We start from the raw sequence: 26,868 nt of genomic DNA, 5'->3' as shown, positions 1-26,868 counted from the left end.
GCGGTCACCCTATTCCGCTTGTACGTGTCATTTGAAATCTGATTAGATAAGCGTCGCGACGTCGCAGCGTCGCCACCTGGATGATGGTAATGTTCTTTTAAATAAGGAGTACCATTTTAAAGCGATTTCATCTCGTTCCACTGTATCTTGTTATCTTGCTTTCTTTTCGTGATAACGGATTTTGTCTGAAGCCCTCGAGTAATTTAATACCAGAAGCATAATTTCCAAATATAGGAAATACAAGCGGAAGGAATACATCTAGAGCCGTATTTTAGCGAATTTGGGATTCCATTATTCGACGGTATTTCTTTGTATTTATTGAACTGCAGATAAATTATTTCAGACATGTTATTCGCATGTGTTGGATAACGTTGCAGTTACAAGACCCTTGAAGTTATATTGACACCTACTAGGTTTACTAGCTAACAATTTCCACTTAGGGAGACAAGGTTGTAATGTGTAACAGTGAGTGGTGAGGCGTCACTTCCAGTGAGTGTTTAAAATACTTGCAACCGAGGACCACAACACATGAAGTAACAGCTTAAAATGATGGCAAATAACTTGATTTGCCATACAGAGAGAAACGTGTATTTGTATAAAACAAGCTGAATAGGGAATATAAAGACACAACAATTACTTAAATGGCACAAAAAGTTTCTCAACAACTCAACTTCTTTTTCAAGTAATTGTTTCTATTGAGTGTTTTCGTTAAATCTAACAAATTGTAATGCCCGATAATGAACACAAAGAACACTTTATTTATCTGATCCAGCGGAATTGAACGAGGAAACACTGAAGGGTCGAGTGTTCCGAATTCCGGTTCCTAATCTTGTTCAGTACAATTATATTCGCATTATTCATTGGTTTAGGCCGTTTTGGCCTAACATTCTGTTATCGAAAAGTCCAAGTCGATGGTATGGAGTAGAAGCTAAATTGGGTGAACAATAATAAAAGAACGAACGTTTATTTTGCTCAATAAATGTGTATGAACTTTCACGAAGAGCCCCAATCGACAGGTAACATAATACAGCTTACGCAGAAATTCTCTCCTGATTCCATCTCCAAGACCTGGATTGTGTGGGTGTTGTGTTTCCAGTACTATCGGCTCAAAGTTTGATTGCTTTCTTATGATTCTGTTAGTTGATTGGCCGATCGTCCGTGTGAATAAACAGCGAACCCGAGTGGTGGGACCATTCCGTGCAGAAAATCCATTATGTTTCTATATTTTTTTAAATCTGTGTGAGAAATTAGATTTTGTTATGTTGGGTTTTTATTTTTTGTTTGAGATGTTCGCGGCTGCATATCCTATAGGAAGTAGGATCAATATTTACCTTCGCTTTAAAAAATAAATGTTCTAAGGGAAAATAAAAGACAACATGCTTCTTTACGAGTTTATTTGTTTTACACATATTACAGAATACATATGATTAGAGCGTAGTTTAAATATTATTTTATAATTTTTATATTTAATAAACACATTAAGAAAGAAATTTCGAGTGCTTTATGTGTGAATATTGCAAGCACAATATGTTTAACATTAATTTTTTTAACTGTGACATTTTAAACATGCTAACAGTAAAATGTAATATTAAAAATTACAGTTAGGTAGTTAACATTATCGGTTTAGTTCCTTACATTTACCTTATCAATTATTTAATGACAGTGACTATAAAATTTTTCATTACACTCATTGTAATCAACGCATACAATATTAAAAGCCACTGTTACAATCATTATCTAAAATATTAATGTCTAATTTAAAAACTAATTTGGCAACTAACTTTAACGGATTAGTTCGGCTTTAACGTCTGTCTCGAGCTGAACTAATTGTGTTTTTCCAGGTAGGTACTCTTACACTTACAATTTAAGTCTAGTCGATATGTTCTAGAAAAGCGAATGAAACCTATTGTATGCGATTTCTCTAATATGTATGTACACATCTCCCATAAAACGTCAAACACGTAAACAAACTAATACAAATAAAAGACAACGGCATCCATATATGCATTATAGGAACAAATCCTCTTTTTACATTATTATATTAATTTATTCTTTAAATTCGTTGTGATAAAATCTAAATCTGTACAAAAAGTAAACTTAACGCTTCAAAATTGCACTACTATTTTGTGTTTTGATTATAAATATTCATATTTGGTCCGTGCATTGCGTAATAATTGATTACATTAGAATGAATAACAGTCAACATCACCGAAAATATCCAAACAGAAACTGTTTATACATCTGACGAAGCGATTGAAAATTTGCAGAAAAAACACGAGCATTAATTAGACCAAATTTCTGTGTCACTGCTTAAAATCATCCCATCGTGAAAATAAGCGCAAAAAAGCCCGTATGTAAAGTAAGCCTCGAATTTCCGGACCAATAAATTAATAATGTCGTCAGTGTTTGCCTAGTCCGGGACCGGAACCGATAAATCATTTTCTACAATAATTCCAATTAATTTTCTCGCCTCTGATCAATTTTCAATCGCCTTTTTCTCATTAACTATTAAATAAACCTAATAAATTGTACGTCCGCCCGCTCAAATTATTAAATTAAATTAAGGTTAACAGCTCCCGTAATGTAATCTTCCCTCAAGAGAGGAACCAATGTTGCAGTACGCCTGGAACAAAACAAATCGTTTAATGTTGCGACGTTGGTTTTCCTTGAGATTTCCGAACCCGGGGCCAGTTAATTGCGGGAAAAACATTTTTGCGTTTGCTTTTAATTTAATTTCCCTCAGCTGTAACCCTTTATCTTTATCAGGGATGGGTCTATTAAGCAAATATTTGCATCAATTAGGTTATCAATCGATAATCTAGTTTAGTCGTTTTCGAAACATTACAACCACAAATTTAACCATCAAATTCAGGAGCGTGCCGTGGAGCTTCGACCAAATTACAAACGGTGGATTTAGCAAACCGTAAACAATTCTGGAAAATTCTACAACTTTAATTTTACTCCAGGATAATAAAATGTGAAAATATTTATTATCCCTTTATAAAAATATATGCTGCGATAAAACGGAACGTCCTTTGCTGAAACAATTTATGGGCGATGCTCTTACAAGGATAATTAATGTGTTGATGGCCATGCTCATTAATGAATTCAATCAGTAAAATAAATTAATAATTAATGGTGTACTCGTATTTTGATGAACACTATGTAGTTAATAAATATTTACTGCATATCGTAAAATTTTTGCTCTACACAGCATACAGCAGTACTGCACTATCTTTGAAATAATGTCTCTAATCCAATTTAAAATTTGCTCTAACACATAAATTTCAAAACCAAAGTATTGTACCAGTTTACACCATTAGCCAGGTCTGGCGATAAATTATAATTTTACATTCAAATTACACATTTGTGAACTTATCTCCCATGTAAATTCAAACTGATGCCTATTTATTCCTTGATGCAGGTGCAAATTTGATGCTGGAAATGCTGATCTTGTATGTTGAGCAGGTTCGATGCTAAAGGCTAAAGGAGTCTGAATAAAAATCGCATATTATGAATTTTTGCATCTTGTTTTGCATCAACGTGATGCCATGCAAGTACCAGTACAGCCTGATTTTAAATTGCTTTTAATACGAGACACCTTCTAAAAATTCGAATAATGATGAATATAGTAAATTCGAGGATGTCTACGTTCTAAGCTCCTGTATCATAGTTTATGTGGTTGTTGGACAAAGAACAGATTTATTCATGTATACAGCTGCTAGACTGTTAGAGAATTAACTTGTGTGTTCGTTCTAATCTTTATCAATGATCTCCAGTTGTGTTTTGTTTGTCTGTTTCGGCGCTCGTTATTTATGCTGATGATGCTAATCTGCTTATATCGACAAAGACGAAATAATAAGAACTATAAATCAGAGTTGTCAACGACGCGTTTACTTCAAACAAGTGTAACTGGGTCGACCCACCAAAAAACAAAGAGAATATTTACAGAACACGAGTGATATTTGCGTGTTAGCTCTTTTTGTAACACATGTAACAGAAATAAACTTAAACGGCTTAAATCCCGAATGCGTTAGAGTGTGGGAAATCGGCTTTTCCGCACTCGTGCTTTTTTAACGACACTATTATTTGCATACATTACGGCATAATCCGTGAGGAGGAATATTAATAATAGTACACAATTTATTTAAAGAAACTTGCCTGTTTTGGGCTTAGCTCAAGCCCAGGCAAAAGTTGACAACTTATTAGGTGAGATGGTTTTAATAAGTTATAATAATAAATTTCGAAAGCAACTTACTAATTAACATTCCGTGGTAGGTTCGAAGTTGATAATTTTATTCTTGAATTTATAATTTAATTAATGGTAAATTTGTGGTCCGCCATGTTGGCAACTAATCCAATTTTATCCCTTCCGAAATCCCTCTATTTAAACTTTTATGAGGATAGTTTCCAATATGACACCTCTTCTGTCAACTTCACTAGTTCTAGGTATGTCAGACTCGCCATCAAGTTTAACGAAGTTTGCCACTAATTATTCATTCAACAAGTTTCCTAAATAAAAATCTCCGCACAGGATGGTAATATACATATTAAATTGGAGCTATCTAACAAACCAACCCTTTAAGTAAAAGCGTGACATCACTGCGAATTTGAATGCAAATTGTGATAAGAGTTTAACGCACGTTAGTTTTCACTTCATGCATTTATACCGGGTAAAAAAGTTGAACAAACGAGGGCTGGAGGGGTTCTTTATGAAAGTATGGTAATTTGCAATTTTTTATAAATCCACAATTTTTATGGTGCAAGGTTTTATAACTCAGTTAAATACAAACTTGTAGCTTGTATCAGTGGAGCGAATTTTTAGCAAAATGTATCCACAACCAAAAAATAATCACCTCTTGAAATAATGTAATCACTATCACAAAATGGCGTATATAATGTGTGATTAAATTATGGTTAGTGTAATATTACATGAATAGATATTGAAGTTACTACCAATTATACGTTTTTGGACTTTTGCTGAACACTAGAAAAAGCCAGGTTTGAAGAATTATTTTTAAAAATTTAAAAAGGATACTAGTGAAAAAATAAATATGTGTATGGTGGTAATAAATACTAGTAAGCTGATAGGTAAATACTTGTTACTTTTTAAGTAAAATATTGTAAAATGCTGGGTAATAAATGCTAAGTAATAAATTAGGATTTGCTTGGTAATGCTAGATAAAATAATTTAAATGTTAAGTGGTATTGTATTTTTAAATAAGGTTTGCTCTAAGATAAAATAAGATTTGTTCAGCTAAATATTTAAATGATACTGATAACATTTTTTCTTAAATATAAATAATCGTTACTTACTGTGTTCATATAGCGTCTATAGCATTTGCCTTACATTTACTATTTTTACCTACGAATTATTAGAAAAAAATATATTATTCCCCCCTAGCGTTTAATGAAATAACCAAATTTTTCCCCGTTTAAAAATAGTATAATCTCCTAAATTGTATTTTTCTACTACATCCAAGTGGAATTCCAAGTCCTGAATAGGTTTTTGAAATTTGCTTGAGAATTAAGGACACTGGGTGTGAATTTTTTAATTCAGTTTTTTGAAAAAGTGTGTTTTACTGGTGAATAATATTAATTTTAATAAAAAAAATTGTGTGATAATGGATATTGTTACGTGTAAAATTAAACATATTTCGTTTTGACTCATTTTATTAAATACCATTGGTTTTTGCCTATAAAACTTTGAAAAGCCCTCAACTCAAGAGATACTCGAGGAGATATAAATTTCTGAATAATGTTTTGTTGCTCCAACGCTTGTTTAAAACAATTCTATTTTCAAGTAAAGGGGCAACGTGGTAATGAAACATGTGACTGAAATTAACCATTAGTTGGAACCAGTTTGGCGAAACTTTAGTTTTACAAGTTGGTGCGTTTACTTTCGTATAACTCGAACAAAATCAATTTACGGTCGGCGACAAGAAGAAATTTCGCTTGCAGTTGGAGTGGTTTTATGAATAAGTATACGTCTCTCGTCGCTTTCTGGGCTTATTGGAGTAATTTATCGATCTTGGTGCGCAAGACCTCGCTAAGTGCTTTCGGGTTTAAGGCAAAAATTAATTAAAACGATGCAATTAATAAGGCAACTTACTCCGGTGTGCCTCTTTGAAAGGTGCTAGGTAATTGCTTCGCCTGCGCTGCCCTGGCTCTGGCTAGGAGACTCATGACCGTGCGTTTGGTTGGGGTCATGGAGGTCCTCAGTCCTCCCGCCAGCAGCGGTCTCTTGCGCCCGCCGACGCCCAGGACCCCACCTGTGGCTGGCCCGTTGCCAATGCCGTTGGTCGGGGACAGTTGGCTCCCGTTGGCCGTGGTCGCGCTGGCCGTCGTCTCCGTCGACGAAGGGGTTCCTGACAAAACCAACGATTTCTTACAAAGCTGATCAAAGCCGAGCGAAACCGCCGTGATATGGAAAATCTAGGCTGTTTCGATTCCACAAAGTAATATATCATCTGTGTAATGTTTCCAGACACTGAGAGAAAGAGTCTTTTGTCTTATGATTAATTTTGGTTTAGAAACGGTTGCCGTTCTGATTGCTTTCTCAGCTATGAGAGAAATCAATGAAGGGTATTTTATAACCCCTGGGGGCTCAAGGCGACGATCGACGATCATTTTTATCATCCCACTGTCTGTCTAGAATCAATTCCATTCTTTACTACTCGTTGAATGAATTACAATAAAACTGATAGATCGGGAAATGCAAAAAGTACCCAGCGTTCACAAAACACAAACAGGCCAACTGGAAATTCATTTAAGAATTTAATAGGTTATTCATCTCTGAAAGTGCAGTGCTGGAGGTTATTTTCAAATGTAATTGAAACAGTGGATTGTGGATGCACTGAAATCGCAAAAAGTTCGATTCAAACATTTTAATGCAACTACCCTCCAAAAGATCAGAAAACCAAAAACGCAACATGCACTTTTGTGTGAAATCAACAAAATAAATGAATACACAAATTTAATTATAAAGGAAATTGAATGGATTTGTACTTTTATAGCGATGTTTAACGAACGATGTTAATAATATTAAAAACGTAATCAATAAAATTGTTAATACATTCTCAGATTGTTTACACTTATGTGTAGTTAACTTTTCGTCATGTTTTGTCCAATTTGTACATTCTTAGTGACAATCATCACGGAACAGAAAATAAAATAAACTAGGGAAGAGAATTGTAGGAAATAGCTAAAACCGCATTCCAAAAAAAAAAGAAAAAAGCCAGGGAAAACTATCCTCTCGTATTTAGTCGAGTTGTAGAACACATGAAATGAATGAGGTAAATTAGTATGATAGGAGATAAAATTATTAAATCAAACTAAATGTACTGAATGATTTTTTCAATAAGAATAATAATAAAAAAAAACAGAAACAAAAATTAAAAAATATTGTGTTAAAATAAAATGAATTCATTATTTGTGTTCTTAAAGTGAAATTGTGATGGAAATACAGCGTCTCAATAATTAATTCGTAAAAATCCATCCCCAACTCCCTTTTTCGCTTGTATAAATTTTTAATCAGACTCTCAAAAGCTTTCGCAATTGGAATCAATAGTGTTGTTGCAAAATAAAAGCCATCGTAAGATTTGTAAGCAAAAGAAAAAAGAATTTGTGCTTAAGATGAGCGAAATATACGCGGTTTCGGTGAAGAACTGCTTGGTTATTAACCCAACACAGCGGAGGAATTTACGGAATGTGATATACGCGACTTCATTATGCACCCCTGCTGAATTTAAGTGTTGACCTGAAGCTCGCGCAATCTTCCGGCCAAGGAAACATTGCGATGTCCTGATTGTTTATTAAGGGCCCACGACGGGACAGGTAAATAGGATAATTAAGCCGATATAAACCCTCGTATTTCAACGTCTTACCTCACCTCACTGGGGTAATCGTGTAAAGGGATCTTAAATACCAGCGATTTATTATTGTTCGCAAAGACTCTATTCAGGAGAGATGATTTCGATGAGCAATGTACGAACGAACAATAAACAACATATATAAGTTATATAGCTCCCCAAATAGCAAAATGTTCGAACTCGAGCACTATTAAATTCCATCCATAACTGAGAAACTTATGGGAAAATTGAACGTAAAAGACTATTTCCTCTTAATATCTCCAAGAGAAATTTAATCACGAGCGTACTTGGTAATTTTATTTCGAAATGAAATGCCATTACTACTTGTTTACGAAAGCCGATATCGGGCTTAATTATTCATACTCAGTTACCTGGCTGAATGCCACGCAATGCTGGATGCTCATCTTGGGGGCTTTCTGGTCCCGCTTCCACCGTTTCACTGCTCAATCTGTCTTCACCTGCATACTCCGCCCCCGAACTCGAGCCACCACTCGCTTCGTCTCCTTTGTTGTTGTTTCTTTGACTCGAAAGCACCTGCATCTCCCACATTTGTTCCTGTCGGATGTCGTCGTTGTAGTCCTGAAATAATTTCTTCTACTTAATATTCTATGAGGATAGCTTTTGGGCTGAGGCTCCAAAACCAAAATTGTCTCAGGTAATTGAAATTCTTAGGTTGGGGCTGATTTATACCAAGCCATTAATATTACATGAAGCGCGAAATAGAAAAACAAATAAGAAATTTCACAACAAACATGAAATTGCACAAAGGCTCCCACAGATTACTGAACACTACTGATTATCTATAATGATGCTTTACCAATGAACTCCAACACAAATGTACTTTTAAATTTATAGAAATATACAAAGCAACCACATAATGTGCTTCGGTATTTTATTTGGATAGCGATAATTGTTGAATAAGCTTTGCAGTATCACATAATTATTATTGGTGATAAATAGCCGTGGCAATAACCAATAATATCTTTGAGCTATTGCACACATTCGACGAATCAGAAACAATCGTAAAATTCAGACACCATGCGATGAAATTACTCGGAATTTGACAACCTCTCCGTTATTTTGTTAGTTGTGTTCCGAGAAAGAAAAGAACAACGGTAGTTTCCAAATTTATGATGCAATTACCGGTCTTATTTGCGACCTAAAATTTTGTAAAATCATTTTAGTTGCATGAGCTGGAAAAATCCTCACTTAATATGAAACTCCAAATTTCAGAAGTACAGTCTTTGTCATAAATACAGCTCATAACATTTTTCGCTACAAATCATGTTTTTGCCAAGGCATTTGAATCTAAATATGTTGAGTTTCCTATTTTCGTAGTAATACCAATATGTAAAAATGAAATTTTTGTTTCGAATCGAGAAGTATAAAAAAACGTATACAACACAAAATATTTATATATGCTGTACATAGTATCAATGTATCAAAGAAATACAGATGCTGCCTAATAATTTTTTTCTTTATTCGCAATTTGCTGGGCTTTGCCTTGATCAATAACCTCTTCTTGAACAGTGGATTAACCACCTTTATACTTTTAGAAAACCACTTAAACCATAACTATGGGTATAACTCGTTCAATCACTCACTTATAAAATTGTATTGTCATGAATCGAGTGATAGATGAATCCTAAAGGCTCAACCATATGGCATTTCATGATTATCTTTTATTATTCCTCCAAGCGATTTTCGCAAGGACTTGAAACGATTTTGGCTAGAATGGCAGTGTTTAATTTTACGTTTTTACACATCTCTTGTGTGAGATGTGAAATTCTTGTCGCAGCAAACTTGTCACTCTGGGCAGCCAGACAAATGTAATAACGCAATTTGTCTAAAATTTAGCAACAAAATATTTCCACATTTGGTGAAAAAGTTAATTAAACTATTCCGAGCAAGCACTTTAATAATCCGCGACTTGGCTAAGTTATGAAATATTTAGCATTGGTTAGTGGGAGAGGTAAAATTTTTTCTCCTTAAGCACGTGAAATGAAAAATTACCGCGCTGTCAGACTGGGGGCTTTTCTTTCGCTGCAGCTAATGTTTCAGGAAAATTCTTCAAATGACTGTAGTGAAGCGAAACTAGGAGAAAGATTAAGGTATAAAACATCGAATAGGGGAGAATAAGAGGTTTTGTCTTGGCATATTTAATGGAGTAGTTTCTTGTGCCTTGTAAAATTGGTCAGGTCGATTTTGGGAATTATATACGCTCTAGCAGGCACGTCTGCAATAAAAGGAAATTCTTAAGTGTCAATCCTTCTCGCATCGTGTATTCTCGATCAGGGTTTCTTGTCCCCGTTTTTCGAGCTTTGAGCGGTTTCCAGCACCCTCTCGGTGTCAAAGATTAAGCGAAATACTTTAAATGGTTTTGACATTATTGTCATGTGATATAGGTACGAGTATCCGCCTTCATGTCTAATTTCGTCAGAGGCGTTTTTGTGACTTTATTTCGATCGCATCAAAAGATTCTATTTTCTGGAACAGAGATGTATCAAATGTCTTCGAGCATTTTCATTTGATGCAATGTTTGATCGGAATATTTAACATTTTTAAAGCTTTTAGTCGTGTTCAAACAATGTGGACGTATAAGAAGTGATTCGAGAGTTTGGAGTACTTGTTCAAGATCGGGACTACAAGAATTCTTAAACTTGTTTCAACTGACATGACACAGTTACTCGCACTAAAGCACAAACTTTGATTACTGATTGTTACGTCATTTCATCGCCATTCGTCACAAGATTTTTCATTTGCTAAACTGTGGGGAAGGCCCTGTTCTGTTTCAATCTGTGTAATAAACGAAAGATTTCAGCCTTGTCCAATTATCCCGGTCCCGGAAATACGGAGGAATGTTTGCTAGCACGCGTCAGCGGGAAATGGTTTTCACGTTCCATTTTATTTCGGATTAAATATTCTTAATTCTCGGGTGTACAGCAGACCACATACTTAATGAGTGCACTTTTCGGCCACAAATAGCTTTATATCCATTATGAAACCGGATTAGTGTGCGTTGATGAAAATTTAAATTCATGGAAAGCTTCAAAGAATGTGGTGGATATACAAAAACCTCGTATTTTCACGAGGTTTTTAATCCTCGAACGTCCACAAGTGTGCAGTTACAAAAAATAATAATTGGCGTTTTTATTTGGTTTTAAACTTTGTTTTCAGGCTTGCAGCCGAAGTGGAAAACTGCATATGAAAAGATAATAGGCGGTTGGAGTATAACAAACATTCTGTCGAAAATAAAATGCAAAAGAATTTGTTTTTGTGCGGTCTCACCACGCAAACTGTTTAAAGTGATTAAAATAATTTAATAATGGAACGAAAATTCTCTATTGGTTCATCGGATTTTATCATAGCGTTGAGTACGCGATTTGCATGTTGCTAAACCATCATTTGTCCAATTAAACTTTAAACTTAGCTGGCAATGGTTTAAAGTATAACTTTATAATCACCACTTACTGGGCCGAACTCGCTTGTGGATGTTCAAGTTTGATACTTGGGTACGCAATTAGAGACTCCTGTATTGAATAGATAGATGATTGAATTTAATCAGTTCCTCAATGTCTTAAACAAGAATTCATAAAGTAAGAGCCCCTTCGAACATAATTTAAATTCTGAAATAATTATTGGTCTTGTATAGTAGGTAAAAAAAAATAGGCACAGGTAAAAAGCTCTATCGAATTATTTTTAGCAAGCCATTAGTGTTTGAAGTGAATAAGACAAGCAGTTGACATTCTAACATTAAGTGTATTTTTTTAATAAAAACGAATAATTTTCTGTGGAATACAATAGGAACGAGGAAGGTACATGAGTTATATCTTGGTTTTACTCTAATGGATTAATCTTGCCGTAAGTTGTCAAACATTTAGGCACATAGCCTACGGAGCCTCAAGTATTGTGGCTGCATCTACACCTAGTTATATTACATCTAATCCTATATAGAGAAAGCTAATTAAACTAAATAAATATACCTCCCAGCATTATTGCACAGAGTAAATTTAATATACTAAACTATATATTGTATGTCTTCATAAGCAACCAAGATCCCAACAGTAGCTCCACAAAACTTAATCAGGAAAAACTTAATGAATTCATTTTTACATATTTATCAGAAAATTAATGCAAACAATTATATGTATGTTAATAAAAACAATTATTGTATTTTTAGTCAATTACAAAATTAATTTTAATAAATATTAAAACTAATGATGCGTCCGTTTGGTGACACAGATCCATAAAATAATTCAAAATAATTTTCGCTTACAACTGTGTTAAAAATTTATTACCGAGAGGCACTATTTCTGCGATGTATTTTTAAACCAACTTACAGGCGACGTGAAAGCATTGAAGTGGAAAATAAACACAACAGCCCAATTTGTCTCAAGTGTCCAAGAAAATTTTCGTACCCAAATTGAGAAGGACCTATCTTGCAAATTCATGATTATATTATCTTATGAAAAAACAAAGCTGCATTCAATCGTCCAGGAATTATCTGTTGCTGCGGTTTTAAAATTATATTATTTATAAATTGTGGTTGGTCTAGCGTATTTTATAATTTATAAAATCTGAACTCTCGTAAAGAAAAATAAAGCTGTTATCTATAACTCAATGAATATCAGGAAATGTATTCGTTTCCGTACCGCCATTGTGATGATAAATTCCCCTCATAAATTTGTAACGCGGTCCTCGATAATAAAAGTAGAAATTAATAAAATCTTATCATGAAAGATGTACATAGAAATGTGTAAACGTGCCCCAAACAAAAGGTTGTTATTTAAATTAATGTTAAAGCCCCATAAATAAGGTATAAATTTTGTAAACACCTGATAACTTTAAATAAAGCAGTGGAGCGAAAATATAAATATGAGATTTATTAGTTTAATGTTTTTGCAACTATGGATCTAGCTAATCCAATTTATAGGGATAGAAAAGCCCAGCTGGATGCTTATTGCTCCAGCTCTCCGTGGAAAAGTCAAAGGTAAAAAATGTATTGACTCTTAAATCAATGAAATTATCGAGGCTTCATCCGGTCTCAGTACATTGGATTTCTCTAAACGTAGGAGAAGGTATTGGGCTTCTGGAACATCCCAGCACGACCTCACGTAATGTAGGAAATCGACTCATCCTCAATTCGCGCTATGCCGGACACCAAGATGATCCACTAACAAGATTGCATGACTTTTTTTAAGTTGTTACGACGCAGCTTCATTTTAAATTCCGATATAGCAGACTATATTTACGGAACACTTAGCTAAACCCGGCGAGCTTTTCAACCAGCAAAAAATTCAAAAATTAGTACATCAATATTAACATCAAACTTCGTTTAAACTTCAACGTTTCTGTAACGATTTTTGCTCTAAATGTTCTCCTTGTATCCTTCCATCGCAACACGTTTTTTGTGCGCCGAAAGTTTTTCCGGAGTCTCTCCCAAGTAATTTAACTGCTCAGCAGCACTCGAGCAATTTGAAATATTAAAATTGTTTATCTGTCTCCCGACATCTCCTATAATAACTACCTGGATGACATGTTTTTGAGGCATCTAGGTATAACTCGATTGAAATTCAAGACGCATAGTTCCAAAGTTCTGTATTTATGATCACCAACAGAATGGGTTATAAAGCAAGTTTCAAGGTTTTTAGAGGAAATCGATTAGATTTAATTCCGGGATAAATAAGCTTTCAGTTTTTTGAATTCGCGACATTAATCTGTGAAAATATGCCTACGATTGTCCCACCACATAACTTTGGCCAATTTAATTAAATAAAATAATTGGGCGATAAATAAAAGACCTTCTGGAGGGGACACACAGCAAAACGGTGCCAATTTGTGTAAATTTACAGATAGCAAAAGTCATTTAAAGTTTCCTCCGACTTTTGTTTGGCTTGGAAACAATTTTAACTTCATTTGGATAGAAATATTGTTTGGATTCAAAGAATTTGCAAGTTTCTCAAGTTTTTTCCTAAATTTATATCTGTGTTTGCTCATATAGACCCGCTGGAGATCTAATTTTCTTTCAGGTTACTTTCTTACTTTTCAGCAAACAATATTCAAATGTGCACAACTAAAACTAAGTTAGGAATTGAAACGCGGCTGAGTTTTGTGATAGTCTTACCGATCATGATGTATGACCCAGAAAAAAATACCCACTTGGATAACAATGAAAATGAATTTATGAATATATTCAAACACCTGTTCATGAAATATTAAAACTTGCACTGAGAACGCTAACGTTTATGAATTTTATATAATGTAAGTACTTGACTGAATGTACTTGCAACATTTCATGGAAGGCAATGAAAATCGTTACCATAATTTTAGTTAAAACTTGCAAAGCTGTAAAATAACTTGGCATGTTTTTCAACAAAGTGATGATCGAGAAAAATGTTTGTAAACAAGGTATAAATTTGTTTTAAATCTGCGGATTGTTCGATCCGTGCTATAAAACAGAAGATCTGAGTTAATTTCCTTCACAATTCGACGTAAAAGTGTTTCCGAAAGAACTCAGGACGGTCCAGATTGTTTTGTTTTATTTTATCGCCGAGGGACAGAGCGAACATTGCTGCCAACTTAATTTAATAGGGGGAACGTGTGTGATTTTTTTCACGATTGCGCCTTATGAAATTGTCCTGAGACCCCGAACGCAGAAGGGAAGAAAACAAAACAATAAAATAAGTTTGGATGATGGCCGAATTTATCGAGTGTTCGACAAACACACATTCCATTAGATCACCTTGTTTAAAGTAAGAAGGGATTTATTTGGCGATAGGCCAAAACTTTGTACTTTAAGGAAGTCGAAAACTTCCGGCATTAGCCACATTTTTGACTACAAGGAATTATAAACAACTAGCGTTTTAATACAGCACCTGACGGTAAACTTTAAATCGATTGCAAAATTATGAAACAATAAAGCCCGGATTACAGTTTGCAACTTCACAAGCGACAAGTGGGCGAGACCTCTAGCTGCTTTGTCTACAAAAAGGACCAACTGCAGAGATTGCAAATTATGGTTTCCAAGTCCCAAACACTTAATTTTATAAATCGTCGCATCTCGAAGTTGAGATGCGCTCCCCGAGCCTACAATAAAGTGATTATTTCTCCAGAAAAACTGCTATAAATATGATAATGAACCGTAAAGTTTATTGGAAGGCAAACTGTCAAGATCGGACAAACAACATTAAATTAGGATTTGCCTCGAAAGCGTTAACTCCCCAACTTGCTAGCGTGACTTGTAAAAGAATAATCACCACATTATAAAGGTCTGTGTAAATGGATAGAGTAAACCTCAGATTAAACTTTAAAAATAGAGGAAATTAAATCACCTCTTCGGGGCAAGTTCCGTTTATCATTAAGCTCCATTCTTCGATTTTTTGCCAGTAACATAAATTCAGAGGCCAATTTTGCGAAAAAAATCGACTGAACCAATCACAAGTTGCTATGCAGTGCAACTGACAGGTTTTGATCCTTTTTCTTTCGAAAGAATATTGTGCCCAAGTTGGCGCATTCAATGCTGTTTCAATTTTCCGGGGTTTCTTGGAAAAGTTACTGTTGCAAAAGCTATCTCACCTACTTGTAAAGTTATAATGTAGTAACGCCAAAGATCTAATTTAAAACTTTTTAATTGCAACAAACGTTATTCTGTTTTAATCTTTCTACAAGTTTTTAAACAGCTGTATCCAGTGGCTAGAATATTTTTATTCATTGACTCGCGGCTATAAAACAAGGAAACAAGTAAAGTTTTTATTACAATTTGTCGTCTTGTCATGTTCTCTCGCTTATGCTTTTTTGTGTCTGAGGACAGTGAATTTAATTTCCAGCTCACAGCAAATATACTTCCACTGTAGGTTGTAGTTCTTTTATTAAGAAACTGTTTCGAACAGCAGTATGTGCGAAACGTATAGAATACTTTTATTGGGATGTTCGTTTGTGGAAAACTCAAATTTTTTTATTAATTATTAATTGCCCCATACTTATATCTATGGTTTATTAAAATTCTTACTCCTTGAAGCATTTTCTAATATAGAGCTAAGATCAATCGCTATAAGCAATTTTGTGTGTATTACCTACACACTACAGCAGTGCAATTATATTACCACTAACTGTTATTACTACTCGAATTAATATCAGCAACCAGATCGGGTTATTAAAGGTGATATCGTGATTAAAGGATTTTAGTAATAATATTGTTACAGAATACAGGATATTTTTGATAAAATAGAACCCGCTGTTAAAAAAATGAACAAGGATTAATCGATCAATGCAGGTACTATTTTCAAACAGTATTTACGTGACATTATATTAATTTAATATTAGATTATTTTTATTTTGTGGTTGTCATGTACCAGTATGGATGCTGCAGGTTAAATAAATGAATATCACCAGTTTTATCTAATTATGGTACGGGAATTATCAAAACTTTAATTGTAAATGATTTGCCCACCTGTTTGTTTTATTCCTTTAGTCTATACTTACTTACCTAGAAGAAAGTTTGATATAATCGATTAACAAGAATGAACTAATTTCAAAGACCTGCATTTATTTACACAATTCATGGAATCTCTGTACATGAACCCACAATAACATGCTTACAAACTGATTACACCTCTGTTTGCTGACTTAAATTAAAACTCACCCGACTTTGTTTATAAACACTGGTCGTTGTAATTAAAATTGGAAAAACGTTTTTAATTAACAAAACCTTGTCATTTGATTACAATTTTAATATTTTAAATTCTCTTTGACGTAGCGGAAAAAAATCAAGTATTTACTAAAAATTAATTTGTTTCATACAAAAACTATTTACACAACACTAGGATTAATTTAATTTAAATCTACTTTGAAGGATTTAAAACGAATAATTCCGATAGGTAGGAGACATGATTATAATAAAATTTAGAAGGGAATTGCAGACCTAAATATTAAACGCTGTTCGTTTGGAACCTGCATTACAAAACCTACAATAATTTATGTTACTCCTCATGACTGTAAATTGAATTTTGATGGTTACGATCATTGGCTAATGAATTAAATGCCACTATTTTCGACATGGGAGATATAGAAACGAACTAAATATAAAATACTTGCAGCCCATACACATAACATACATTACAAGTAATGGATGTGATACTTAAAACTTTAAAGTTTTTACGAAAGTGGTCTCAAGGTGGTTCATATTTGAGGGAAAAATAAGAAGAAAGTATCGACGACTCGGTACTTGTACTTACAAGGAAAGCTTGCGTAAATTCACTTTGATTAGGTCAGAATACTGGGATTCCATCAGAAGATTTCAAATTGTAATTTTCTCTAGCTCGTTATGTGCTCGCAATTTGAAAAAGATAATCCATATGCTTTCATTCTTTCCGGGAAAAATGCATAAGGATAAAAGAACAAAGCGCAGTTCTAATCTTTAATGCAATTTAAAAATGTTTGTGGAATGTAACTAGAAATAAATCATACTCTACTGTCGCAACGCAACATTTTTACAAATGGGGAATAATTTTGTGTAAATAAGGTACAGATGCGGTTTTATTATTACGTCTGACAAAAAACATTCTCTTACGGTTTTTAATGTAATTGTTTCTCGGCTTCCTTTATCATGTCACTCATTTAAGCGCCGACATCTGAAAGCTTTCGTTTCATTCCATTTTATTTTTGGTGGAGGAAGTGGCTTCATCGAACTTCTTTGTTTTACCGAAATGTGTTGAAAGAAGACATTATGCACTGCTCGCAGTGGACTGTTTAAACTCAGTGCATTATTGAAACAAAGCAAACTCATAATTGTCTAAATCACAAAATCTTAATTAAAACTTGATTAAAATTTGAAAATGAAAGTTTTATATCAGATTCAGTAGTCAGTAAAAAGGTAAGCTGAGGGGTGGGCATTCGGTTCGATAAGGATTCTTTAGGTCAAGTATGACAAGAAAATCATAAGAGGAATAAATGGGACTTGTTGTTTGTAAGAGCAGAAAACGTAAAAATACTCTCTAATATATAACTTTCATTAGTAGAACTAAATAAATCTAAACATTATCAAAGCAACATGACATGGGGTTGACATTTTGATTACCTGGCTTTAAGTCAGAACTACATAAAAGAAGGTACTAATAATTTATCTTTACCACACACATCGTTGTATTAAAAATGAGTTTTAGAGCCGAAAGCTGAAAGCTATATTTTGGCCAACAGTCAGCAATAATTGCGGCTAAAAGTTTTATTAGTATTTTCATGAAGTTGTGAAAGCCGACTGTAAATCTTACGTGTGTGGCCATAATTTCATGTATGACAAATAATACTTGGGAAATTATTTACGCACGTTTTGAGAAACGCGATTGTAAAATTATTCCGCCAAAAGAGTTGTTTAAGAGTGCGAGTATGCTCTTATTTGTAACAATAAATGTCAGTTCTACTGTACTGGTCACATTTCAAACGCTTGAGAAGCTTTGCCTGTAAACAGCAACACTTTGCGTGGGTCCTGAAAATAGATTACTTCTTTAGGAGATTTACATCTGAATAACACATTTGGTAGTTCAGGCAAACTTCCGGGCTTTCATTAGGCGTGACGATGTGCTTGTAATTAAATAAGCTATTAAACAAATTTTCTTCTCCTCACTGCCCAACCCAAAGCAGCCCACAAATGTTCCAGTTAATCCGCAAAGCAAGTCGACACAAAGCTAATAAAGGCAACGTGTTCAGTTTAATTCGCGTTTCGTTGCCCCCGTAATTAATGTTCTGATTGATTCCCGAAGCTGGCACTTCTCCTGAAATCCGAGTGGTTGCGGAGAATACGAGATGTGCTAAATTATATTCGATTGTGTTCACTTCCTCGCGCTATACGTTACACATACCTGCGCCTGCGGCATGCCTCGGGCATTTAAAGCCAGACCCTTATAAACTGAGCCGAAGAAGCTCTAATGCCTTTAAAGTCGAATCGAATTTGCGGCCACAAAGCAGATAACCAATCGAAACCCAAATAAATCAAGCCGCACGCCGTCTAATGCTCTTTAAACAAGGCTACAGTGGGCATCAGGTGTAACAGCGAGCTAGTTTTGACATCCACTACAGTCCAGCATTTCACAAGAGGGTGAGCGTCGCCATGGAGACGCACCACCACTCGAGAGAAACAACATGCTCCTGATGGTCTTTCAGGGGCAACCATTATGAAACATCCGCTCATAATAATTACTGTCCTCGTTTCGAATCGCCATCTAATGCAGTCCGTGTGTGATGTCAATCAGATAAGTGAATTTGCAGCGTGAAAGAGCGCCCGAAATGGGCGCCACAGCAGTGATTGCCGCCGAATGTTTTTTCCAGGAAAACGTGGTAAACAGGATGACACAATCTGGACGTTTAATGAAAAATTTCACCGACGCACCGCAAGGTTGTATCGGGAAAACATAAACGGTTTACTGAACGCTTTAGTGATTTAAATCAATTCCAAATCTTTCACAAACCTACCTGCCCAGCTTTATTTATGTGCTTTCACAAAAACCCGAATGCAAACAAAGCCGTTTGCATTGCAGGTGACCGTTCAAAACGCTCATGCGGGTCATTTCACCTACATTTTTATCTTACTGGCGAAAATAAAATTCCTTTCACTCTTGAAAGTTGCAGAATAACTAAATAAATAGAAAAGTTGTCCAAAGTTACGAAAGCAATTTTAACATAGCCTATTCTTATATGCCTTTTCCGGATACAAAAACGCAACATCTACAGGCTTTTCGTCAATAAAATATTCTGAAATGTCGAGATTGCACTTTTCAATATTTTTCATGAAAATAAGTTACGATATTATTATTATTATTATTACACGAATAGAAATCAGACAATGCGACATCAAATATGCTATCTGATTTTATTAGATTATCCTCGGGCATAATGCTAATGAATAATGTTTTCTATTCATCGGAATAAAATAAATATATAGAAACCATTTTCAAAATTAAAACAAACAAACCTTCAATCTGAATGGCCCACTTTTTGGCCAGTAAACTTTCATATTATTATTAATATTATTAATTCTATCACGGCTAAAAGCAGACAAAAACGCCAACGAAACAGCGGTATTAGTAGACGCCTCAACTTTTTATTACGCCACAGGATGAAACTTTTCTTCAGTTTTAAATAAGTATCAAGAGTTGAAAACTCGGAGCATTTTTATCATAATTTAATTAATTTATTTTTGTAAGAGAGGACAATTCTCAGTCAGCATTAATCTGACTGAAAATGCTATAAAGTGTTTTGTTTTGAAGACAATTTAATTTAAAAAGTAATATTTCCTCCCATCCTGAGACGGATTTCCAGCGTATTAACGACGTGTAAAACCAAACACTTTGTTATTTTCACACTTTTTACTTTGTTTACAGTTATAATAAAAACAATTTGTTTATTTACCATAACAAATTCAAGAAAGTTGAAACAAGTTGTAAATTAACCGAGCGAGCCGACTACATGCAACGTTGATAAAGCTAAATTAAGTTGAAGTTGTTAAAACTAAGGTAATTATGCCGTGTAAAATTTTATACAACTACAATAACTTCAGTTTTCCGCTTGATTAATACCGTTCGTAATATCCGTGCAAAGCATTATCATAATAATATAAGTTTAACTACTTGACTGTAAGTTCAGATTGATGTGTAACTGTTTTAATTTTATCGGGTATAATACACACAAACTCCGACCCATCCATGTTGCTCTGAAATTTGTATTGTGTAATGGAAACTGAAACGTATTCCCTTTTCAAGTTGAAACCCGACGTAACTTTTGTCTAAATAACTGATACGTAAAGAAACGTTAAAGAGACGTATATACCTGACAAGCGATGGCCATATCATGACACTTGCATGACGAGGAGCTTTATTATGCGGCAGTTTATATTGATTTTCATCATTTTAAATTATTCACTTGATGAGTGAGTTACTTTAGCTTTATAAATGATTAAACAGAATTTTCTTGTAAAAAAGTTTAATCTTGGGTTAGAAAAGTGCGTTAACTGCTTCTCTTTTGTTGTATGTACTAGGTATTATTTTCCTACGTTTTTACAACCTCGGGCAATTTTAAAACTGGTTTCGGAAACAAAATTAAAATTTTTCGTCTTTGTTCGCCTATCAAAACGACGGTTTACAAAATTTGTTTAACGACTATACCCCAGTTAATTGTATCGTTACGGTAAACGCAACCTATAATAAAGTTTAATGAAGAAAAGAAGCAACTAAGTATAACAACTTTCCATGTGTTGTTTTTAACTAAACGCCATGTCATTCTGTTTTATTTCAAGTTGAGAATAACTGTGCAATGAGACAGACGGAACATCAAGTTTAATTAACAACAAGCGCACACGCGGTCATCCCACCAGACATTCTGATGAATAATGACAGCGGTTGTAAAAACCTGCATAGCGAGTTTTGAGACAATTTAAAAATGGTGGAGGCGCCGGGATAGGAGAAATTACATTCGAAATATTTATTTCCGCGGCGGGTACGGAATTGCAAATACGTGTTATTTTAAGAACATTACACCTTCAGGTAATAACGCTTAATTGACACTACAAGAAACTTATTTGCATACTCGCAGTCTGCGCACTGAAAGTAATTGAGGTAATTTAAACCATCCTCTTACAGATGTTTTGCCAAAACTGCATCAAACATTTAACCTTTAAATAAAACACCCTTATTAACAATAATGCGGCTCACACCCATATTAAAATATTCACAAAGGGACTAAAAATTGGACACAACAGACATAAAAAGGGATTATAAGCTGTAATTTGTTTTTAATCATTCAATGTGTTTCAGAATATTGCACATTTTAATAATTTGGAAAATGTGTAGCGTTTGTAGCTAAAAACTGTGAAAGGCGTCGAATTGGCTTAATTTGGTCGAATGGTGTAATGACGGATGTGTCGTTAGACGGTGGTAATTAAGCTCAAGTTGTGAGTCGGTTACGCAACAATAATGTGGCTCTCGCATTTAAAATGGCGGACGTGCAGTGCGAAGTATGTCACTCATCAAAAACAAACAACCGCCAAAGACGAGAACAATTAACCAAGTTGAAACTGAAAGGGCGTCTTCTATAATTAGCCCTTTAAATGGATAAGTACAATTCGGTGCTGCGGTTGCTACAATTGTTAATTATATGTACAAGTTGTTTGTTTACTGTTGGGCCCGCATTTGGGTTTAATTAGGCACTTAGAGGATGCCACCAGACGTTGCAGCGAAATTACCCATTCTTTTCCGCGCTACAATACACCTAATCCGCAATGAAAGACAGAAATAATCGCATAAAAAGACAAATGGCCAGACGACTTTGCCCGGAATTAATACTCGACTAACTACGCCATTAAGTCGCTGTTAAATCTAGGTGGAAACGGAACTTGTGAATAAATAACGCACATTTCAGCCGTTAGCCAGATAATCTAACTTCCGTTTGTATTGGCAAAGGTTAGCAGTAACCATCCGATACCATTGATTTACGATCGGAGCTTTCGCTAACAATCTTAAGTTGTTAAATATAAAGAGCTGCTTCCGCCCAGCACGTATACATTATGCAGATACAGAAGGCTTCGTTTATACAATATTAATGGCCGCAAGCACCACTGCAGTAGCCAAATAAAAATAATTTTCAATGGTTTGTGCAAAAAACTTACAAATCAATCTTTGCCCTGAGCAAATATTTTCACTCCGTTTTCGCGTCGTTTACACTTAAACTAGGTGTCAATTTATGTGAAAGGACAATTTATTAAGTACAAAAAGATATGACATCGAGGCAGGAAAGCGGAAGCGACAGAATCGCTGCACCTCTCCAGGGAGTGGCACGAAAGATCCTCCACTATGCCGGCACTAAACCACCCATATGTGAGGCAACCGAAACTAACACGAGAAATTTGATGACGTACGTGTAAACTATACTAATAACTAAGACAGGTTCACTCCTACGCCGAACTGGAATAATAAGCCAAATCATAATTCATCTAAATATAAACAAATATGCTCAAGCGTGTGGTGAATATCAAGTTTAGGCAAATTTTTAGGGGTCGCAGGCTAAAATTCGGAGTAAAAATTGATACAAAATATCTTTTTTGTCGTATTTTAAAGAATAAATCGAAATTTTGGTTATTTCTTACATTTTAACTCGCACCCAAATTATTACTAAGTAGTTTTTGTTAGGTGTTGCATTTTTAATTGCACTTAGTTCGTTTCAAGTGTGGTTAACTGGCGTATGTACCCACACTGACAAAGTTAATAAAACAGCAAAAAACGCTTAACTCGCGGAATAAATCTGTTTAGGGAATATCGTTCCAAATATCCCATTTCCAAAATATGCAGTGTAATCGACCGCAAAAAATTTGCATTTGCGGTTGAAAAGTTCAACATTTCGGGCTCTACTTTTTTGTTGCAAATTTTATTTCGGCAAACGCAAATTATCTCCTGACATTTCCAAATTCCAATTGAACATAATCCAATTTCTTTGAAATTTATACAAGTAGGCCTAAAAAGCCCTTATACGTTTTTATTTGATGCTCTTTTACTTCCCATTTCTTGTTAAGGAAGATTTAATAAAAGTGTTTGAGAACGAGAAAAGCCATTTCCCTCATCGTTGGAAGCTAGCTCCGCCCATACACCAATAAAGTGTAACACTAATCACAACGAAAATACATAATTTAATAAATACAGTTACGTTTGTGCTCATAAACCCGGCCCAGCGTTAATAAAAAGCAAATAATATTGATGATCGGTCTTTCTGATTGAGTTCACATCAATGAAATCAAGCCAATGTATATAAAAGGATATTTTATGAAGATAATCTCACTTGGATATTGCTCATGGCTTGTAGCGTTATAAAAATGAAAAACGCGAATTAAAAAAACTGTTCAAGCATACAGTACTAATTTCAGTTATTTGCCCGAAACAAAATGAGATTTGAGGAGGGAATTGAGATAATTTGAGTGACACGAATTGAAGCTCGTAGTTTGATTGAAGTCTAGAAATAAAATATTACAGAGGAAAAAATCACGATAGGTGCGCAAAAAGAGCTGTAAGATGGATGATTTAACAAGACGCAAAGATGAGCTGAGATGAACATTTAGACGTGTCAGTCAGAGCTGGCAGAAAAATTGATTACGTTGATATAATTCTCAGTTTTAATGAAAGAATGTGCACGGCATGAAAACTGTAACGTTTGCTGGGGTCTTAATGACATCCAGACATGAAAATGTTGCGCAAACGGACAATATGTGTTTTTTGTGTCATTACAGCATTATTTTGTTTAGTCTCGGTTGTAGTAATGTGAAGATATTGGCTAGTTGTGCTGTTTCAGACCCTATCAAATTTTCCGATCACGATCCCGCTGAGCATGTACTACGTACTATTAAGGTGGAATTGAACCAGTAGTTTTACTATCTGCATCCAGAGTATGCACAAAAGTGCTTGCAATTTTTCAAAAATTTACTCGATGCAAGGTTGGAGTGAATAATTATAAAAATACCAGTGCTAGACATTTCGTCGCGTCTTGTAATAGTGCCAGACGGTCTTGATCTTCAATCATCTGCCACTAAGCTGTGATTTCTGTGAGGTCTCATTTCTGTCAACATGAAATAGAAATAGATTCTTTGCATTTGAGCAGCTATTTTGTTTTGCTCGTTTAATTTCTCTTATTGCAACGAGAGTTTAAAAGCGTCTGCTCAAGCATTTGATGCTGTAAATAATATTTTGCTCGTGAAAATATCGAGCAAAAAGTCAGAAAGAGTGTCTATTTATTTAAGTTGCAATTACTTAAGTGCGGCTCGTAAAAGAAAATTGATAAATTAACAAGACCCTTCTCCTCATGTTTTACTGACGAAGATAATTATCTTATTTTTTCCGTTGGCCGCGCATTATTAGCCGAGATAAATTACTTCTGGTAATTTGCAACGACCACGAGTCGCCCTCTAATATTTAATTGATCATAAAATTAGTCGTATTTTTGATTACATGGCTTTAATTTGACATATACGAGTTCTGACTCACTTAACTCGTGTAATAATTCGTTTTATGATCGAAATAGGTAATTACATTCGCTATTATATAATATCGCACATTATCGCCATATCCCATTTCGCTATGGAATCGCTTAAATAAAACATTCCCACTATTCCCAAAATCAAATTGTTTGAGATTAATTGAAAATCGTAAAGCATCCACCGGCTCTCAGCCCGAACCGAATCGGCGAATTTTTGTCAATTCGGTCGATGAGGGTAGTAAAATTTTTAATGGGTTTGTATTCCTAAATAATTCATTTGGTTTTACGAGCTTGCATCAAAAGTTATCATAACTTGATATTGCAACAGCGTTTTAATGGCCGCGCCAGTAACGGCGTTAGTGTCTCATAGAACAAAACGTTAATTTCAAAGAGAGGCGAAATTACAACTGTTGCCTATAAATAATTCATTTAATTCCGCCAAGTGCAGAAAACATGCATCGGATGTGCCAGGCAATTTAGATTTAATTAAAACATCTATGAGATTAGTCGGAACGATAACCCGGGCTGAACATTTTTCAAACTTACCGGAACAAGAAATCTTCGCACTTCCGCCAAAGCATACGCGATCCTGGCGTGAGCTTCAGCAGGAGTCGCAAAAGCACTTATTTCTACATGCAGTTCTTCGCTCAGGTGTTGGAACTTCGGGTCGCCGCTCGCTCGCAGTTCTTCTTCCTGGGAATAATATTCAGTCTTAATTATAAAAGCGCCTAGAAAACGCTATTTCGCCAAGTCACTACTTTATAGACGTAAAAGGAAAACACCTACAAGAAAAGTTACTACCGTCTTTAGATAAAAGACTTCTCGAGGGGAAATGAAAATAAAAGAGCTGTCATGAAATTTACTACAGACTGGGGCAAACAGAGATATTCGTTAATTATTGATTTCGGTGCATTATGGCTGCAAATGCACGTTTTTTAAACGGCTCATTTAACTCATCGACTCCCACTAACTAAATTAATCGATCACACCCCCAGGTTCTAATAATCAATATAGTTCCCCGACTAAATCAAACATTTAATAAAGTAAATTAATCTCAGTTCGAGTTATTGATGGATTATGTTTGCCTGAACAGGACGGAACAAAAGAAAAAACAACTGCATTTCCAACAAGTTTGGGCCAGAATTAGTGCAGAGCTTAAATAGCTTTAACAATGTTACACGTGCTAAACGTGTTGTAACACTAATAGGAGTTTTCAATTTGGAAACACATTCTCTCTTGGGTGTAAACTTTGACATTTATATTTGCAGTCTTGCAAAAAATACAGCGATTTTAAAAGAAGCTCCTATTCGTCTTTTTACTTTATCTAAACGAGAGGTGATTTACGAAAATACGAAAAATACGCTTGCATCGCGGCTTAATTCACGTATCGTATATAAAAACTGTGGTTTCAGGTAAGGGTAAGCGTCTGCTGATACGTGTGTTTTATGTGAAATCTATATAATAATTCTTTCCGAAGAATTGTGTTCCCCGATGTACACTTACGGATGCGGTTTATCACGACTGAACTGGTTTTGTGGGAAAATTGAATTTTGCTTACCTTTCCTTTGCTAATTTTTAATTACTTATTGTTCACGATATTCTTGTTAATTATCAATAATTATAATTATATGCTTCTCTCGAACTATTTCTTGAGTATGCAAATAATAACCAATAAAAGCGCATGTTTACAATATTTTCCACTTTGCTAACATCGGAACTAAAATGCAGAGATTCCTTTAAATGTAGCGAAGAGATGATTCCAGATGTACTCGGAAAAAATTTAGCCGATAAAAGATGAAAGCAATCTCTGTCACTTTAAAGAACTAGTTTTCTTAGAAAGTTTTGTGTCAAAGCATAAAAGCTTGTAAAAGTGCTCTTTTAAAATATTTAATAAAAATTCCATTAAGGACACACTTACGTATTCTCTACCCAAAAACTTTATATGAAAAGTCGACACTTGCATTATAAAATTTATTCGCTCTTGATGTTATTAATA

At 34.7% G+C, this 26,868-nt stretch overlaps 1 protein-coding gene across 1 annotated transcript in view; it reads right to left on the bottom strand.

The window, feature by feature from the left end:
- Positions 1 to 1,377: 1,377 nt before the first annotated feature.
- Positions 1,378 to 26,868, bottom strand: part of LOC664151 (KH domain-containing, RNA-binding, signal transduction-associated protein 2) — a 77,674-nt gene continuing 52,183 nt past the window's right edge. The window contains exons 5-8 of the mRNA XM_970165.5: positions 25,419 to 25,565; positions 8,243 to 8,450; positions 6,113 to 6,368; positions 1,378 to 2,623 (exon numbers count right to left, since the gene is read on the bottom strand). Coding sequence (XP_975258.3) covers positions 2,551 to 2,623; positions 6,113 to 6,368; positions 8,243 to 8,450; positions 25,419 to 25,565 — 684 coding nt within the window. The 3' untranslated portion in view covers positions 1,378 to 2,550. The remainder of the gene's footprint in view (positions 2,624 to 6,112; positions 6,369 to 8,242; positions 8,451 to 25,418; positions 25,566 to 26,868) is intronic.

The sequence above is a fragment of the Tribolium castaneum genome, chromosome 3 (assembly GCF_031307605.1).
Source record: "Tribolium castaneum strain GA2 chromosome 3, icTriCast1.1, whole genome shotgun sequence".
Taxonomy (NCBI): domain Eukaryota; kingdom Metazoa; phylum Arthropoda; class Insecta; order Coleoptera; family Tenebrionidae; genus Tribolium; species Tribolium castaneum.
The sequence above is the reverse complement of the archived record's forward strand: the minus strand, read 5'-3'. Positions and strand labels throughout refer to the sequence as shown.